We start from the raw sequence: 20,889 nt of genomic DNA, 5'->3' as shown, positions 1-20,889 counted from the left end.
AGCACAGTTTTATTGTTTAGTTGTAAACTTTTTGTAAATATATCACTTTAGTTGGTATTTTAACGTTATTTGTTTGTGTGAACTATGAAGCCGCACACAACTGCACATCACTCATATATGATGTACAGTGTGTATTTGTGATACCGACTTCGCGTCATTACGTCACAATGCTACAGGTTAAAATTGGCTGAAAATGCATTTGGTTTAGCAGAGAGTTTTTTATAAAACGGGTGTAGCTGTAAAACGTTTAGAAGAAAAAAATGGAGGAATATAAGTACTAAGCACCCAAAATTAATCCTAATCCTAAGGTAGTTTTACGAACATTTAAAAAAACTTTCCTCAGTGTAATAAATCCCCAACAAACGTTAACCGCGGCGCTACATGCATTTATTTACGAACTCCTATCCAGAAAAATGTATATTCAGCCAATCTTTACTTGGAGCCTTGTGACGTCAGACACGTTGATGACGCGTGGTCGGAATAATAAGTACATACATACATATTACTAATCCCACATGTTTCGGGCTTGACATAAAATGAGAGACGGATACTACTTTTTATATTGTTGACCCATCTACAAATTCGTAATGGATACCGTTATAACAATATATACCCATTTATTACCGTACTGTGTTTACAGATTTGCAAATCAATTATAAATTCCTGATTACTTTTACAAATAAAGGGGACAAAGTCGAATGTCTTACCAAATATCTCCTCCGAAAAGAATCCCACCCCGAACACCGTCCATTTCAGGTTTGCTTGTTTGTTTGACAAAGTATACACCATATGACGTGTTAGGAAAAAGGGTTGTGACGACACAGAAAATATTCGGATTCTGCCAAACACGAATACTTGCTGCCAATATTTAGTCAAACACGGACCGAATCCGAATGTTGGATGACGTCATTGGTCTCCAAAAAGCGCACAGACTGTTTGTATTTTCGTGTATAGAGGTAGTTATATTCTAATGTCGTTATTCGTGAGGTAAATTATCCAGCGCTGGTTTCGTGCAATTCTATATTCGTGCGCAAGTTCTGAAAATTTCCAAGTTCAGTTGTAGTAATTTGAGTAAAAAATATTGAATTTAAAGTTTGCTGACAATATTTGGATCTAGTGACAATGTTCGTATTCAGTCACATAATGAAAAATACCAACCGAATATTCGGTTTCGGTCCGGCACATCGCTATTAAGAATATGGTTAGTCTTTAAGAATGTGTTATCCGTTATTACTATTTGCCCTATGAATTATTTATTCTCAATTGTTAAACCACGTTAGTATTTCAAGGAATTTACTTTCTTCACTAAGTCATTCGGCATGGCGCAATAGTCCTCACAAATACGCTAATTGATATTCCTTAAAAGAAATTGAAAGACCGTTTAACTTCTACTTTTTTTTGCCAACGTATAGATATAGAAAGTGGTTCCGGTCAAGATGAAGATGATGTACCCATTTTGGACGACAAGTAAGTTAAAAAAAATATTTCTTTTTCGTGAGCTTAGCTAAAATCTTGTTCAGCAGGTCAAACTTTCTACCGAGAATAAGATTTAAGCGCTTGACTGATCACCAGTCATGCGTGAAGTGTTGCGCAGTAACAAAAATAACAACTTGGGGTCTTTATGTTGATCAGGTGGATTTTATTTTCGTAACATTGCAGGAATAATTTACGTTTCATTAGCGGAACCTTGGCGTATTTTTGCATGTAGTATATCGTGTCAAAATTCGGAGATAGTTTTTGTTGGTCATGATGTAATTGGTATTGTTATATTACAGTAAAAGTCGATTATTCTCATGTTTACTAGATAGATATAGTTCGTTGCAGAGTGGTTCATCAATAAATAGTCGTTTTTTGTCTGGTATTCTACTTTATTTACTATTGTTCTGTTGTTGCAACATTGCTGCAAAACTGTGGATTCTGCTCCTACAAACCAAACAAAGAATTTAGCGGATTTTCGTTTCATTATATTGTGTTGCAAGAAAATGTGGACATGGCTTATTGGCTGCCACAACCTACAGAGCTTCACATAGTTGCAAATGGCAACGACCGCTTGTAAACGCCGACCAGAAAACAGGAAAAAATTCCCTTCTCACAAGCTAAACTTTCTCCTTTCAACAATTTTAGTATTTGTGTCTTGATGACAGAAATTCTTACATTTTTGGGGACAAGTAAACAAAAGATTCGAACTTTAAAATAATATTTGTGTATAAGCTGCAATCATTGTTTAAAATAATAAATGGTAACATAGTGATTCGTTACTTTTCTCAGAAAAAACTTGCCCGCACCCGAACATTTTTGTCAAGTTCCAATTAGACCAGAAAGTGCGATTTGCTACCCAAACGCAATGGAGCGAATTTAGATTGTAACAAGCAATTGTGATGTAACTATGTAGTCTACAAAGGGTTACGTAACTGACGTCACCATGTGATACTGACGTCACCATGTGGTCATTCGGGTGAATAAAATGTAATTATGACGCAAATATATTCTAATCCATTAATAACACCCGAGAATCTTGCAGGTGGGCGTTATATAAAGTAAAGCGATAATTCTTACAGTATCAGATTTTATGCACCTAACCTATTAAACATAAACATAATGTTCATTGCACGGACAAAAGTTAAAGTTTGCATTTTATGTTTTTTTTTAACCCGGACACAACTTCTAATTTCTTTGGTGTTGCTTGCTTGTCATGTGTTCGTAACGCGCGTTAGGCGATACGGTTCACTAAAAACCAAGCTAGCGGAATAAATACGGTAAAGCAGTTGTACCCGCCAAACATTTTTTCAGATACAGGGTGAAACCATTTTGATCTCTGTTCACTAAGAGTCAGTATTAAGTGCTCTGTGATCATGCAGTAGGTTTGCGCAATACCGACTGTATCGAAGCACAGCTTTTGTGTTTAGTTGTGAACTTTTGTAAATTTTTCGCTTTAGTTGGTATTTTAAGGTTATTTGTTTGTGTAAACTATGAAGCCGCACACAACTGCACATCTTTTATATATGATTTACAGTGTGTATTTGTGATACCGACTTCGCGTCATTACCTCACAATGCTGTAGGTAAAGATTGGCTGAAAATGCATTGGCTTAGCTGGAAGTTTTTTAATAAAACTAGTGTAAATGTAAAACTTTTAGGAGAAACAAATTTGCCTTTAGGTAAAGCAGAAATTGTGGAGGAATATAAGTACTAAGCACCCAAAATCAATCCTAATCCTAAGGTAGTTTTACGAACATTCAAAAGAACTTTCCTCAGTGTAGTAATTCCCCCAACAAAGGTTAACCGCTGCGCTACATGCATTTATTTACGAACTCCTATCCAGAACAATGTATATTCAGCCAATCTTTACTTGGAGCCTTGTGACGTCAGACACGTTGATGACGCGTGGTCGGAATAATAAGTACATACATACATATTACTAATCCCACATGTTTCGGGCATGACATAAAATGAGAGACGGATACTACGTTTTATATTGTTGACCCATCTACAAATTCGTAATGGATACCGTTTAAACAATATATACCCATTTATTACCGTACTGTGTTTACAGAGTGGCAAATCAATTATAAATTCCTGATTACTTTTACAAATAAAGGAGACAACGTCGAATGTCTTACCAAAGATCTCCCCCGAAAAGAATCCCACCCCGAACACCGTCCATTTCAGGTTTGCTTGTTTGTTTGACAAAGTATACACCATATGACGTGTTAGGAAAAAGGGTTGTGACGACACAGAAAATATTCGGATTCTGCCAAACACGAATACTTGCTGCCAATATTTAGTCAAACACGGACCGAATCCGAATGTTGGATGACGTCATTGGTCTCCAAAAAGCGCACAGACTGTTTGTATTTTCGTGTAAAGAGGTAGTTATATTCTAATGTCGTTATTCGTGAGGTAAATTATCCAGCACTGGTTTCGTGCAATTCTATATTCGTGCGCAAGTTATGAAAATTTCCAAGTTCAGTTGTAGTAATTTGAGTGAAAAATATTGAATTTAAAGTTTGCTGACAATATTTGGATCTAGTGACAATGTTCGTATTCAGTCACATAATGAAAAATACCAACCGAATATTCGGTTTCGGTCCGGCACATCGCTATTAAGAATATGGTTAGTCTTTAAGAATGTGTTATCCGTTATTACTATTTGCCCTATGAATTATTTATTCTCCATTGTTAAACCACGTTAGTATTTCAAGGAATTTACTTTCTTCACTAAGTCATTCGGCATGGCGCAATAGTCCTCACAAATACGCTAATTGATATTCCTTAAAAGAAATTGAAAGACCGTTTAACTTCTACTTTTTTTTGCCAACGTATAGATATAGAAAGTGGTTCCGGTCAAGATGAAGATGATGTACCCATTTTGGACGACAAGTAAGTTAAAAAAAATATTTATTTTTCGTGAGCTTAGCTAAAATCTTGTTCAGAAGGTCAAACTTTCTACCGAGAATAAGATTTAAGCGCTTGACTGATCACCAGTCATGCGTGAAGTGTTGCGCTGTAACATAAATAACAACTTGGGGTCTTTATGTTGATCTGGTGGATTTTATTTTCGTAACATTGCAGGAATAATTTACGTTTCATTAGCGGAGCCTTGGCGTATTTTTGCATGTAGTATATCGTGTCAAAATTCGGAGATAGTTTTTCTTGGTCATGATGTAATTGGTATTGTTATATTACAGTAAAAGTCGATTATTCTCATGTTGACTAGATAGATATAGTTCGTTGCAGAGTGGTTAATCAATAAATAATCGTTTTTTGTCTGGTATTCTACTTTATTTACTATTGTTCTATTGTTGCAACATTGCTGCAAAACTGTGGATTCTGTTCCTACAAACCAAACAAAGAATTTAGCGGATTTTCGTTTCATTATATTGTGTTGCAAGAAAATGTGGACATGGCTTATTGGCTGCCGCAACCTACAGAGCTTCACATAGTTGCAAATGGCAACGACCGCTTGTAAACGCCGACCAGAAAACAGGAAAAAATTCCCTTCTCACAAGCTAAACTTTCTCCTTTCAACAATTTTAGTATTTGTGTCTTGATGACAGAAATTCTTACATTTTTGGGGACAAGTAAACAAAAGATTCGAACTTTAAAATAATAAATGGTTACATAGTGATTCGTTACTTTTCTCAGAAAAAACTTGCCCGCACCCGAACATTTTTGTCAAGTTCCAATTAGACCAGAAAGTGATTTGCTACCCAAACGCAATGGAGCGAATTTAGATTGTAACAAGCAATTGTGATGTAACTATGTAGTCTACAAAGGGTTACGTAACTGACGTCACCATGTGATACTGACGTCACCATGTGGTCATTCGGGTGAATAAAATGTAATTATGACGCAAATATATCCTAATCCATTAATAACACCCGAGAATCTTGCAGGTGGGCGTTATATAAAGTAAGGCGATAATTCTGGCAGTATCAGATTTTATGCACCTAACCTATTAAACATAAACATAATGTTCATTGCACGGACAAAAGTTAAAGTTTGCATTTTATGTTTTTTTTAACCCGGACACAACTTCTAATTTCTTTGGTGTTGCTTGCTTGTCATGTGTTCGTAACACGCGTTAGGCGATACGGTTCACTAAAAACCAAGCTAGCGGAATAAATACGGTAAAGCAGTTGTGCCCGCCAAACATTTTTTCAGATACAGGGTGAAACCATTTTGATCTCTGTTCACTAAGAGTCAGTATTAAGTGCTCTGTGATCATGCAGTAGGTTTGCGCAATACCGACTGTATCGAAGCACAGCTTTTGTGTTTAGTTGTGAACTTTTGTAAATTTTTCGCTTTAGTTGGTATTTTAAGGTTATTTGTTTGTGTAAACTATGAAGCTGCACACAACTGCACATCTTTTATATATGATTTACAGTGTGTATTTGTGATACCGACTTTGCGTCATCACGTCACAATGCTGCAGGTAAAGATTGGCTGAAAATGCATTGGCTTAGCTGGAAGTTTTTTAATAAAACTAGTGTAAATGTAAAACTTTTAGGAGAAACAAATTTGCCTTTAGGTAAAGCAGAAATTGTGGAGGAATATAAGTACTAAGCACCCAAAATCAATCCTAATCCTAAGGTAGTTTTACGAACATTCAAAAGAACTTTCCTCAGTGTAGTAATTCCCCCAACAAAGGTTAACCGCTGCGCTACATGCATTTATTTAAGAACTCCTATCCAGAAAAATGTATATTCAGCCAATCTTTACTTGCAGCATTGTGACGTCAGACACGTTAATGACGCGTGGTCGGAATAATAAGTACATACATACATGCATACATATTAATAATCCCACATGTTTCGGGCTTGATACAAAATGAGAGACGGATACTACGTTTTATATTGTTGACCCATCTACAAATTCGTAATGGATACCGTTTTAACAATACCCATTTATTACCGTACTGTGTTTACAGATTTGCAAATCAATTATAAATTCCTGATTACTTTTACAAATAAAGGAGACAACGTCGAATGTCTTACCAAATATCTCCTCCGAAAAGAATCCCACCCTGTACACCGACAATTTCAGGTTTGCTTGTTTGTTTGACAAAGAAAAATATTCGGATTCTGCCGAACAGGAATACATGCTACCAATATTTAGTCAAACACGGACCGAATCCCAATGTTGGATGACGTCATGAATTTAAATATTGGTCTCCAAAAAGCGCACAGACTGTTTGTATTTTCGTGTAGAGAGATAATTATATTCTAATGTCGTTATTCGTGAGGTAAATTATCCGGTGTTGGTTTCGGACAATTCTATTTTTGTGCGCATGTTTTGACGGCAATGTACAATACCAAGTGTAGTTGTAGTAATTTGAGTGAAACACATTGAATTTAAAGTTTGCTGACAATATTTGGATCTAGTGACAATGTTCGTATTCAGTCAAATAATAAAAAATACCAACCGAATATTCGGTTTCGGTCCGGCACATCGCTACTAAGAATGTGGTTAGTCTTTAAGAATGTGTTATCCGTTATTACTATTTGCCCATTGAATTATTTATTCTCAATTGTTAAACCACGTTAGTGTTTCAAGGAATTAACTTTCTTCACTAAGTCAATAGACATCGCGTAATAGCCCTTAGAAATACGTTAATGGATACTCCCTAAAATAAATTGAAAGACCGTTTTTCTTTTTTACCTTTTTTGCCAACGTAATAGATATAGAAAGTGGTTCCAGTCAAGATGAAGATCATATATCCATTGTGGACGAAATGTGAGTAAAAAATATTTTTTTTTCGTGAGCTTGGCTAAAATGTTGTTCAGCAAGACAAATTTTCTACCGAGAGTAAGATTCATTTCGCTTGACTGATCACCGGTCATGCGAGGAGTGTTGTGCAGTAACAAAAATAATAACATGTGGTCTTAATGTTGATTAGGTGGATTTTATTTTCGTAACACTGCAGGAAAAATTTACGTTTCATTTGCGGAGCCTTGGCGTGTTTTTGCATGTAGTATATCGTGTCAAAATTTGGTTATAGTTTTTGTTGGTCATGATGTAATTGGTATTGTTATATTACAGTAAGAATCGATTATTCTCATGTTTACTAGATAGATATAGTTCGTTGCAGAGTGGTTCATCGATAAATAGTCGTTTGCATAGGTGCATAAAATCTGATACTGCCAGAATTATCGCCTTACTTTATATAACGCCCACCTGCAAGATTCTCGGGTGTTATTAATGGATTAGGATATATTTGCGTCATAATTACATTTTATTCACCCGAATGACCACATGGTGACGTCAGAAAATCCCCTCTTCAAATGCTAAACGGACAAAACTTGAAGTTTGTACTTTATAATTTTCGTTAACCGGCACATAACTTCTAATTTCTTTGAAGGTGCTTGCTTGTCATGTGTTCGTGACGCGCGTTAGGCGATATTCGGTCCACTTAACACCAAGCTAGCGGGAAAAAAGTCGGTTCAATCATACTATGTTTCGATAAGATGTTGGTGCATGCCAAACAGTTTTTTCGTGTAACACCACAGATACAGGGTGAAACCATTTTAGTCGCTGTTAACTGAGAGTCAGTATTATGTGCTCTGTGACCATGCAGTTGGTTTGTGTAATACAGACTGCAACGAAGCACAGTTTTTATGTTTTGTTGCGATTTTCTCACAAACAATTTTGTTAATTTTTCGCTTTAGTTGGTATTTTAAGGTTATTAGTATGTACAGTGTGTATTTGTGATACCGACTTCGCGTCATCACGTCACAATGCTGTAGGTTAAGATTGGATGAGAATGCAATGGTTTAGCCAAGAGTTTTTAAATAAAACAAGTGTAGCAGTAAATCTTTTAAAAGGAATATTTTACGTTCATTTTAAAGCAGAAATTGTGAAGGAATGCAAGTACAAAGAAACGCAAAGGAATTTTCCTGAACTTAGTTTTACGAACCAACAAAAACTTGTTCCATCCGTTGTCCTTTCCCATACGATCAATATTTCATCGCCGCAGTAAAAGCGCACACCAAAGCTACCTGACGCGCTAGTCGCTATTAATTGCAAACATTTTTCTTAAATTAAACCTCAAATTCTGTCCTTGGTGCTTGGTACTTATATTCTTCAACAATTTCTTGTTTGCCTCAATTCAAAATTTGCCCAAGAAATGTTAACCGCTGCGCTACTCGCGTTTTATTGAAGAACTCCTATCCCAAAAAATTATTTTCAGCCAATCTTTACTTGCAGCATCGTGATGTCAGACACGTTGATGACGCGGGGTCGGAATTATAAGTACATATCGTCCCCTAAACTGTGCCATGTCACAAAATACCAGACAAAGAAACGGGCAAAAACAAATTAGTCAAATATGCACCAGTCCTTCCCATTTTAGGGCCTGCTAATGGACATAGCCATTTTTTTTACACACACTAAGTACACACAAATTGGACATAGCCAAATCAACTACCACATTAACCTTTGAAAATGTACGAGGACTTCAATGAACAGTATTACATTGCCAAGTAGCTATTCTACATTATCTCACAGGAAATAAAATTTATGTTCTTCAGACTGTTTCTAACTGGATGGCAAGGTCCTTTTTTTCCGCAGACTTTTTGAATTTAAATTTAGTAAATTTGTTGGTAATAATGTAAATAAAGAAAAACACCCTGAAAAATTGCTTAGTGATACAAGTGTAACACAAAATATATTTTTGTTTTATTCCCATGGTGGTAAAGACAACACCAACATATAAAAACAAACAAATAACAAATGCAAAGCAACAGCACAATAAGAAAAATTAACACGCAGATTACACAAAATTGGCTGATTTCAAATATTTTGTATCAAATCGCTCACTGTGTCATAATTTCTATCTTGATTAACAGAAAGAAAGTAGGGGGAGACCGGGGATACCTCGGACCAGGTGTTTTACGTCACAATTAGGTATTGTTAAGACACTTTTACAAAAGCTTTATGTCTCCATCAAACGTTAACAGGAACTTTGGAATTAAATCATGTCTGCTTAAAAAGTTATAATCGAAAAAGTCAATTTATCAGTGAAACCAAGTTTTTCAATTTGTATGTGGAAGGATATATATCTGTCACAGTTAATCAAAATGCAGTAATTTTGGGTTGATTGCATAATCAAATATGTATTCTTGGATAAGCCAATGGTGATTTTGTGTAACCTTTAAAAATACGGCCATAGTTTAAGAATTTCTATCGTCACGTGGTCGGGGATACTTCGGACATCATCTCAAAAAGTCGCGAGAAGGCAACAATTTTGAGTTTTATGAAAAATTATCGGTCATAGTAGAGAATAAACAGAGGCTGGATGAAATGATTGAATTTTGGCAGTAAGAAAAAGTCCCAAAGATAAAAAATCGTTTGTTGACTCTAAAATCTATGATATCCGTGCTGCCGTTAAACGTACACGATTTACCCAAAGCATGAACGTGTGGAAGGGTCGAAACGATAAGTGGCCACGCCCCGATTCCTGAAAGCTTGAATGATATTTTATGCGCTAATGCCCCAATGCTGATATTGCGCCAAGTTTGATTTCAGTTATTTGTTAAATAAACAAAAAAGACTTCTGTTAAAACTTGCTGTCCGAAATACCCCCAGTCACACATTTGAGACCTGTTTAAAAAATGGGCTGAATAAACATTTTTAGTGAGCTAAAACGAACGAAAAACCTTTTGTTTTTTGAGTAATGCTTTACTACTTGCAACAAAATAAAATTTAAGAATGTGGTTCATAATTTAAAAACGAGCAATTTTCCCAAAACCGTCCGAGCTATCCCCGGTCTCCCCTAAGCATGGCATTACTTCTGCGTTAACAGAAAGAGGCTTGAAAAACTGAAAAAAATGTAGTGGTATTGGTTTTTATCAAACTATTAAATTTATCTGTTGTTATTCCAGGTTCTTTCTTGTAGAGTTGTGGCAAATTAGAAATGGGTTGTTCTTCATTGCTTTATGACTTTCTTGTTAGGGCTTTGGATTTAAAATAATTATTTTTTGAAAATCTTGATCAGAGCTTTGTTACGTAAATGAAACCAATCCGGGTTTATCTTTTTGTAACTTCAACTGCATTACCTTGGACCAATAAATCTTTTCGCCTTTATTTATTCCTTCATTTATTAAAAAGTGGACCTCCAGATAGATGCAAACTGGGGAAAACTTGACGGAGACCTAAAATCATAAACACCGGTATAACTAAACTCTCAACTGTAGGCATATGTTTCTTGAACCCTATTTTAGAGCCATTTCCCATTGGTCTGTAGAATATATGGTTTTCTTTCTGGTTGCACCTTCAATTAGAGAATGAGCATGTAATTTTCATTCTGAGAATGACCTGATACCAATAAAATTAGAGTTATCTCCTTGATGTCAAGAACCAAGATAGCATAAGACAACATTACAATGATAGTTGTGTTATTGTCCTGACCACCACATCTTTCACAAAAACAGATGAACAACACTTTTGCCAAGTTTTTTCAAACTTTAAATATACTTAAACACAGCTGTTGCAACTTCATAAGATCCTTTTTTTCCTGACTTACGTTTCATAAAAAGCAGGAAGTTTTCTTTGAGCTAATATCTGTAATGGTAGATTTATATTTTCTTAGCCTTTATGAGTAATAAAATGAAGAAGACTGGCCATAAGGACAGAATAATATCTTCTCAAAATCAAATGCAACAACTGCAGTTGTTGATGATGTTTTTTGTCGGATTCTTTAATTGCTGCTTTAAAATTTCTTGCCTCATCTGTGATTCAGATATTTTAAAGTTTGCTGCTCACTTTTGTTCTAAGAGGAGTGTTATTCTAACCAACACATAGGTAACAAGAATCTTTCTTTGGTTTATAAATTTTTAAGTTTATGACCTTTTTTGTGCACCATATTTTGTACATTTGTTGAACGGTCAGGTCATCACGAAAATACTTTCCTAACGCAGTGCCACTCAACTGTGACAAACTGCTGAATGTGTTTTTCGACAACACCTTCTCTTTGGCTGTCGATTTTGTTGTGGTTTTCCATCTTGCCTCGTTTATCTGGATGCATTGTCTCTGTTTCTGTAACTTTTGAAAGAGCTGTGGCGATTCTTTTTTTAATTATGTTTATAGTGTTTAAGAAAAAACTTTTGCCACATTTCAATACACTGCTTTAATTCTTGGTGTTAAAAGTAATATTTCGTTTCATGTTGTCTGACCCTTCTTTCTCCTGTTTTTGTTTCTTTCCTAATTCTGCATCTTTGTTTGGGGACCAATTTAACATATTTTGCAATGATTGATCGCTGCAAGTTTACATTTCTTCATCTTCAGATGCTGAACCATATTTTTTATCTGACACCCTTATTTAGTTGTTCTTTTTTAACATTTTCTTTTTTGTTTTCGGTCTTCTAACAATTGCGGAATCCTTGGTTCAGTTCCCTGCATACCTATCCTCAGGCCAAAAGATTGTAGTCCCTATGCAATGAATACCATCATCAAACTTACTACAATTTAAAGTCTTTCAACACTGAACAATAAAAAATCTGGCTCGATTTGGCCCATTTTCATGGCCATGTACTGTTTGGCTACCATTAGTAACTGAATACGTTGCTTTCAATATTTTTTTGTTGTTTTCAAACATAAATAAACTTCTTCGCCTTATGCAAGACTAAATTTTGGTTTGCCAATTGATTTTCAGACTCCTTGGTTGTGTTTTTTTCTAACTGTTTAAAATATTTCTCACCTTCCTTGGTGGTTCTGGAATATAATCAGAGTCGCTGTCTAGAAAAATCATCTAAGCTTTCATCACTGTTGTCAACTGTTACATTGCATTTTGTGTGTATTGACTCCAGGAACAATTTATCGGTTTTATCTATGCCCCACTGCATTATCCATTTTTGACCTGAAGTTTGTAACACAAATACCAAAATCCTAGGGTTTCCCCAGTTGTTATCAAATTTTAAATATGACCAACTGCATTATGAGCATAGAACTGTCATGCTTCTGTTGAAACTCTGGACTGAATCTTGATTCTACTCATTATAATATTTAGTGTACAAAGCGACTAATTTTCTGGTAATTAGTGTGATGTAAATCCGATTTTCAACAAAAACACTTGTACTGATACTTTTCTTTGCACTTAACGTTAGAAACAACTCTTGCACAATCTTTGTATGGTGATAAGTGCATATAAATCGAAATGAATGCCGAAATCACATGTTTCATTTAAAAAAAAAATTTACCTTAAAATACTCACAATTTACAAAAAAATACATTAACACATATTTTTATTTTTCAGTAGATACTTGCATATTTTTGTTTATGTATGTAATACTCAACATAAAGGTTTTTTCATTTCTTTCATTGTAATTGAAAGGTGAGGTGCAAGGGTAATCCCATCTTCTTCATCACGGGCTTCCAATGCAGCTTGAACTAATATTATCTGCAATTCTTCATGGTCGAGCTGTATTCCATTCCACTTGATATCTTTAGCTTCCGCCAGTATTTCCTCAATCACTTTAGTGGCTTCCTCTACCTTCCAAGGCCTAGTCTTCGTCGCCATCTTGCGGAATGCCTTTTTAATTTTTCTTGATTGGCGCCCAAATACTGCAGTCTGATATGCCCTCTTGGCCAACAACTCTGGGTAGGGGAAATCCTTCTTAAATAATTTTGCTTTGAAAGCATTCATTGATGGCTTCCCCTCGAATGTCTTCGCAACTTCTTCGGCAATCTCGGCGTAATGGCCCTTTTGCCCGTTGGCAAACTTTCCTTTCTTTGCTTCTTGCTGCAATTCTGGCGGAATTTCGTTTTGTACGTGTTTGTACATGTACTGTACGTAGGCAGCTAGATCCTTCACGCTCCCGACATAGCTCGTGCTGATGCCTAGCTCTTTTAATCTTTTCACCACAGTTTTTCTCGGGACAGGGTTCCCAGTTTTCGAATTCCCTGAGCTCTTGGATATGTAGAGCCCATGACAATGAATATTGTCGCTTCTGCCCTTCTCCTGGGAACCTATGTAAATCGTCGCACTTGGACTCTTCCATACTCCTGGACTCCCAGTGGTCGTTGTGAAGGCCCACTTTCGTCCTTTTGGCGGGTCGTTTACACTCTCGCGCAAAATCTCGTTTTTCTGAAGACTGGATATCTTGTTTAAACATTCTCCGCTTGAGCATGCTTTGGCATCTTGTGTCATTTTGGTCACTTTTAAAATAGTTATCAGTTACTAAATCTAAATCGACCTGTAACATCTACAAATAAAAAATCCATTTGGCACGGCACAACATATATTGATAATAAACACAACATCAAATCAACACAATGCGAATATAATAATGAACATAAGGCTGTGCCTAGCGGGGTAGTGACATCTCAATATCCACCTCCATAGTATATGGAATACTAATGAAATTATCGGTCTTGGCTGCATATCCAGTTGTGTTCTTGTTATAGGCTGTGGCTCTCAAATCCTTCTTTATTGATTCTTGATACACGTGCATTTGTGTCCACATCTGTTTGCAAATTGGAGCATGGGACAACTCGTGTAAATCAAACCACGGAGTTTCAAAATAGTTCTGAACAGTTGTTCCCGTGTTGTTGGTGTCGCTCTCGCTTATTCTGTGCTGGTCTCTCTGCAGGAACTGTATTGGGATTTTAGTGATGCTGTCTCCCAGTTGGTAACTAGTTGCGATGTGGTTGGACATCAACGGCATCTGATAGTTGAACTGCCCTGCCACCGAGTTTTTACCGTTGCCTCTGTCGAACCAAGAGTTAGACCTAGGTCCCTTAGATCCGCGATGCGAGTTGATTTTGCAATCCTTCCGAAGTCCTTCGGCGTAGTGGGCATCGAAGGGAATAGTTTCTCCTTGCCACTGAACACACCACGTACAAACCCAGCACTAGGCCCACTGATATCACGAATACGTCCAACCAAAGCAGCGTCAGCACTATTATATTTCCAGTACGCTTGGGGGCCAAGCTTGTCGTAAGCGATGTCGTGGTCTTTACAAGCAGCGTCGAGTTCATTGGGTGGTTCTCCAACTGAGTTCCCTGGTCCACAGTGAGGGTATCCTGGTATAGTTAATCCGCCTTGAGCCAACTTCTTCGTTGACTTCCACTTCATTTCTCACCTACTCTTCATTTGCACCTGCCTTATATACCTGGTCTTAGCACTGGCACAGCTCACTTTCTTCCCTCCTTACGCTGTGCCACCAACTTATACTATGCCAGGTCAATAATAAGGCTGTGCTGTGCCAATTCCATTTATTGTTTACTTCATAGTAGTTACTTTTACCCTACAAACTCCTTTATGTGCCTATGACGTCACAAATGCTAATCGCCTTCGGCAGCAATTTGTGTGTTTTTCATAGTTTTATTAAACGGCAAAAAATAAGGGATTAACATGGACATAGACCCAGCAAACAGCGTTAGGCCAGTTTTGCTCTACATGAAGTGTTCTTACACAAAACATATGTCCATTGCAGCTTACAAATAGAATTCCAAGTCTCTGCTATGACTGAAGCTAAGTCTGCTTGCGTGTTCTTGCTGTTATTACTACTGCATTTAAACTCCGTGGCAGACTTGTTTATTAATTGAAACACACGTTTGCAATGCCAGGCGGCGTAGAGTTTAATTTGTTTCAAGCGTGTTAGAGACTGAGCGAGTAACTTCTACCGCGTGCCAGTTGTTAATTAAGTGACCGAGACTAGTTGGGTGGCAGAGTTAATGACAGAGATTAAGTAGGGAAACATGCGTGTTGCTACACCATGCTAACTTTTGATTTGGACCACGCAAAAAATGAAATATAGTGCAACAAGAAGAGCTATGTCCATATAGCAAAAAGACATCAAAAACGCTTTGTATAAAAGGAAAGACAGACATTACGTTTTGTATTGTTGATACATCTGCAAATTTACAAAGGGAACCGTTTTAACAATATATACCCATTCATTACCTAACTGTGTTTACACATTTGCAAATGAATTTTAAATTCTAAATTATTTTTACAAATAAAGGAGACAACGTCGAATGTCTCATCCAACTCGTCCGAAAGGAACCCAATCTCGTACACCGTCCATTTCAGGTTTGTTATATATGATAGGATATGTGATAAGAATAAGGGCTGTGACGACACAGAAAATATTCGGATGCTGCCGAATTTGAATACCCGCTGCCAATATTTAGTCAAACTTCATTCAGCGCCACCATGTGACCACTTTATCGCCACTAATCACAAACACGCTAATTGCAATTCCCTAAAATAAATTCAAAACCGTTTTACTGGTCTTTTTTTTACCAACTTGTAGATATTGAAAATAGTTCGAGCGAAGAAGAAGACCACGAATTTAATCTGCACAACAGGTAATTTTGAAAAAAATATACTTTTCTGTCTTCTAGTAATTTGCATTTCAGCATAAACGATCGATACATTGCGGCTGTGACACAAGATCTTCTAAAGATCAAAATTGTCTCACGAAACGGAACCACTGTATCTTTATTGTACCCTGAAATGCGTGAGATTCCTAATGTAAACTGCACTGATGATGAAGGACGGACAGCCCTTAGAATTGCCATCAACAACCGATCAGTCAAAGCTTGCAAACTACTTCTGAAATTGAAGGTTAGAACTGGACATTACGTGTAAACCACAATCACTGGTGCCTAAATTTTGGGCTTAACGCAGGTGGACTTAGGTTGCGCACTTTTCCATGCCATCAAGCAAGATTTCGTACAAGGTGTCAGGTTAATTTTGGAACACGAAGCGAATCTCCAAGTTCAGACTCCTACACTTCCATCGAGCGACTACTATTTTCCTGGATTCACCCCGGTTGTCCTTGCTGCGCATTGTAATAATTACAGCATTCTTAAACTGCTCCTCGAGAATGAATACAAATTGGAGGTAAGAGTTGCAAGTCTTCAAAATTTATACCAGTTTATATTGTGAAGCTCTCAAAGTTATGAGCACTTTTGCTCCTGCATAGCCAATGTCGTCTGTTTTTTCTAAAATCTGTCTTTATTTTATATCTTTTTGGGTTTCATTAGTTTTAATACGTTTTCGCCCAAACCATGTTAAATGCAACCATTTTTTATTTCCGTCGTCATTATTCCATGTTCGAGATCAAAACATCTCCATTTATGACACCACAGCATTGATTTCGGACTGGTTTGATCCGAACATCACAAGACGTCGTTTAATTTGAGATTTATGGTTGATCGCAGGAAATGCTCACATCTGACGGGGTGTTCTGGGAATCGGCAAATGAAAGAAAAATTATGTGCAAAGCGAAATCAAGTCCAGCCTATATTACAGTACTCTCTGAGGTAAAGTGATAAATATTTTTAAATAAAATTTTGATAAAGTTAATGTGCCGGCGGCAAGTTGACTGTTTATTCTACTAACACAGAAGTTTGGCTCTGACCCATTCCAACACTGCATGGATTTGATAACAACATTACGAGAAAATGCCAAAATGGAACCAGCACACAGTCAGTTTTATGCCAAGTTAGAACTTGAAGTAGAAAGTTACATGTGCGCTCTTTTAGATGAGGTGAGCTTCAACTTGTTTGAAACCAAAAACTAATTTTACAACACGCACTTTAAAGTGTTGTTGTTATTTAAATTTGAAACGTCATTTAAATATTAAAATTGCAACGCGAGCAAATGCATATCTCAGCAAGGATTTTTTTTCTAATACAGATTCGCTCGTCTGATGGTCTGCTCTGCCTATTTGAATGTGAGATCGCAAACCTGGACACATCAAAACCCATACAGCGATTGGGAAGAGTGGTCAAAGAGTTCGACGACATTGAAAGTCACCAGAATGGTCAAAGTGAACAAAATAATAATGCGAATTCACGTAAAAAGTTGCAACTCCTTGACCGTTCGGTCGACATGCGGTTATTAAATTTTGTAACTCATAGCAACACACAGGTTTGTAATCAATTCCATCCTAGGCCTATTAATTTTTAATGTAATCAGAAACCTTTTATTCAGCAATGCATCGATTACATGAACTACAAGGGGGCAAGGTACATGCACCAAGGAAATATGATTAAATGGATTTTAATCAACTTTTTCGTCGGAATTCTTTTTCCTGTTCTGTCTCTGTTTTATTTGACTGTCCCAAATATTTGGATGGGAAGTAAGCAGTTCCCATTTTAGTCCCGATGTGAACAACTATATTTTGTAACACTCGATCCTTTTGAAAACTATTACAGAGCTTATAAAACAACCTGCAGTGGCATTTGCTTGTCACCTTATGTCGGATTTATCTTTTGTTGTTTTGGTGGTCATCAACGTTGCAACACGATCTGTTGAAAACGATTATCTGGGTATGCCGAGGAAATTGCACATTCCTTCATGTTGTTGCTTTTATAATTAGTTTACACGTCGTAAACATTATTAGGATCTCCTCCTACTCCAGTTCAATGGTTGATGCTTTTGTGGATAATCGGAAAATGGAGTCAAGAATTCGTTGAATTAAAAATCCACGGCCCTTCCAATTACTTCTCGGACTGGTGGAATATGAATGATATCACACAACTTATATTGCTAAGCACTAGCGCCATATTGAGGTAAGTTTTCTATGGTTTTACTTCCACAGAGGCGCTACGACTGAAGAGCACCAACAAACCATTTGCACTCAATTCAAGATATTAACCTTTTAATGGCATAATTACCGGCATATACCGATTGAATGGTATACAGCATAACAATGCATTTTGTGTTTTAAACTCACATTTCTTGCAAAAAAAAGCTCTTGCTTTTTCAAAACCGTTGATTCGGAATAATGCATGTAATTTAACAACGTTTATATTGTTAACTGCAATCCACAAATTCTTTCATTTTAAACAGGGCAGTGGATTTTTTTCAACACAAAAATGATGTGATCAAAACACCGAGATATGATTGGAAACCAAACGAACTTAAACTTATTTCAGAAGCTCTGCTTTCTTGGGCTTATATCTTTGTGTGTCTCCGTGTTTTTAATTCGATCAGAACAATTCGTAGACTTGGCCCCCTACAATTGTCATTAGCCAGAATGGTAACCAACATCCTCGAATTCCTTTTTATATTCGCACTAGTCGTGGTTGCTTTTGCTCTAAGTCTCAGTGAATTGTATTGGTATTATGGCACAAATCCTGGCAGACAACTGCTTTGTGTTTCAAATAATTCTACTGATTCGAATTGTAGCAACAGTGTTCTGTTTACTGATATCGGCAGTTCACTATGGTCACTGTATTGGACAATTTTTGGCTACCTTGACTTGTCTCTTATATCGCTTTCTGGAAAACACTTCGTAACTGAAGGGTTCGCTTGGTCGCTTGTGACTGTATATCACGTTGCTGTTCTCATTGTTTTGATCAACATGTTGATTGCCATGATGTCGCAAAGTTACGAACAGACGAGCGCCAACGCTGAAGTGGAATGGAAACTTCACCGGGCAGCAGTTTGGCTTCGATTTATTCGAAGGGAAAACGTTCTTCCTCCACCAATGAACATTATTCCGAACATCTTTCAACTGGTAAAATGGATCAGGGGAAAGTACCGGAAAACCACACATATATATCAAGTATACAAGCATGCAAATGAAAATCACCAAGGGTCGAGAAAATACGTCATCAAGGTTATTCTGGAAAGATATAAATACAACAAAGGGCTTGCAAAATAAGCGACTTTTTATTTCATCAAAATACGCATAATGTGAAAATGCATATGATACCAAAAACATTTGCCAAAAACAAGTATTTTTTTATGTTCCAACTAAAACTTCAATTTAGCAAGTTTATTTAGTTGAAATTTTGCTAGCGTGTTTAACCCTATGTTATGGTGTGACCAAAAACAAGCAACATTTTCTTACACTTGTTTATTGTTAGTGGATGCATGTTTATATACAAATGAAATATACTTTACTCTAAGATAGAAAACAGGATTGCCCATGGTAATTTAAATAAAACCACTTTGAGTACTGCTCCAAAAGATATTGAAATCATGTCATAAATTTCTATTAGTATATTATACAACAAAAAAGCTGTTTGGTTTTTAGGTGAATAGTCCAACCAGAGCACAAATTACATTATCTATTTGAACTTCTTTTTCATTTGTCAGAGCGACCTTAGACATCAGATGGAGTGCATGCAGTCCAATTTCGTAGTCAGGCGCTTAACGTGATAGTTAAGATACGCACTTTCTTCGCTTCGCATTGGTGACGTTCTATGATGACGCCGCTCCTTTGGGAGTTGTTAGTTCGGATAAGACGACCACACGCCTTTTTGCACTCTAGTGTGCCCCGAATTTTGATGCTGTTTATCACTTCCGATATCATGATTACGTCACAATTACCGGTTTGGAGTATCGACGATGTTAGAGCGTGGAAGTGAGGTTTGAGAACGTACAGTGCCTTCCTCTTCGGTTCTCCGTCTACACATTTCAATCCCCTGATGTCCAACATGGGTACTGCGCAAAATTTCATTTCGCTAAACTTCAGGAATGATAAGTCTGGAGCCTTTAGGAAGCAGTTCGTCAACAACAGTTATATCGTGGAAGCTTGAAAATATGACTACATCGAATCGTTATGCACTTGTTTAGATTAACGGCCATTAGTAAGTTGAAAAACTTTTTGCCTTAATACGTTGCACTTCGTTGCGTCACGGACTTGCTGTGGCCGTGTTTGAAATGCGGGAATGTTAGCAATTACCGCAACAACTTTTTCTTCAATTTCATGTTGCAAATTAACTTCAAATGCAAAGAGCGACTTTAGAGAAGACGATCTAGAGAGTACATCAGCAGCATTCAAAGACTTACCAGGTACCTGAACTATATCAAAGTGATACTATAACAAACGCATTCTTCTCGAGGGGACAACTCATCAATATTCTATTTTCCTGGAAGACTGATAAGGGGTTTTTGAACAGACAGCAAAATGTAGCCTGATCAAATATTCACGAAACTTTTCGCTCGACCAAGCCACTGCCAAAGCTTCTTTCTCAATGCTTTGGTAACTGGAGGAAAGTTACCGTTTCTTTGCTGTAATAAAACAGCTCTGAGTCCAAACGATTATGAATCAGCAGAAACGACAGTTTCCGCCTGAGGATCAGAATGTTGAACAATGTTAGTGCTCGTGAGAAGATCTTTTACTGCCTTAAAATTTTCTTCATGTGGACGAAGCCATTGCCATGGTTCATCCTTCTGCAACAGTCCACACAACGGTTTAGATATGTCTGCCAAACGGGGAACAAATTTAGCGAGTTGATTTGCTAAACCCAAAAACCTGCGCAATCCCTTTATATCGTTTGGAGGTTTCATGGACACTACTGCTTCTTTTTTTGAAGGATCTGGATAAATACCATTTTCATCAATGATATGACCTAAGAAACCGATTCGTTTTGCTGAAAAAATACACTTATCTGCATTTAACGTTACTCCAGCCTGCTGTAGGCG

The 20,889-nt window shown here is 36.9% G+C and overlaps 1 protein-coding gene across 3 annotated transcripts; it reads left to right on the top strand.

Moving 5' to 3' along the window:
* The first annotated feature begins 641 nt into the window (after positions 1–641).
* On the top strand, positions 642–19,373 carry LOC145894324 (short transient receptor potential channel 4-like). Of its 3 annotated transcripts, XM_082982872.1 has the most exons (17): positions 642–756; positions 1,413–1,467; positions 3,598–3,668; positions 4,325–4,379; positions 6,475–6,545; positions 7,181–7,235; positions 15,464–15,531; positions 15,755–15,809; positions 15,861–16,068; positions 16,132–16,347; positions 16,668–16,769; positions 16,853–16,996; positions 17,146–17,379; positions 17,443–17,590; positions 17,667–17,780; positions 17,855–18,023; positions 18,304–19,373. In XM_082982872.1, exons 1-17 carry the CDS (start codon positions 699–701, stop codon positions 19,118–19,120), a joined length of 2,640 nt encoding a protein of 879 aa, XP_082838998.1. In that variant the 5' UTR covers positions 642–698; the 3' UTR covers positions 19,121–19,373. The 3 variants fall into 3 exon arrangements, with proteins under 3 accessions (XP_082838998.1, XP_082838999.1, XP_082839000.1); XM_082982873.1 differs by lacking the exons at positions 6,475–6,545; positions 7,181–7,235; XM_082982874.1 differs by lacking the exons at positions 642–756; positions 1,413–1,467; positions 3,598–3,668 and having other exon boundaries at positions 4,359–4,379; positions 6,430–6,545.
* The last annotated feature ends 1,516 nt before the right edge of the window (positions 19,374–20,889 follow it).

This window comes from Ascidia mentula, chromosome 3 (genome assembly GCF_947561715.1).
Source record: "Ascidia mentula chromosome 3, kaAscMent1.1, whole genome shotgun sequence".
NCBI lineage: Eukaryota > Metazoa > Chordata > Ascidiacea > Phlebobranchia > Ascidiidae > Ascidia > Ascidia mentula.
This window is presented reverse-complemented; position numbering and strand designations above follow the sequence as displayed.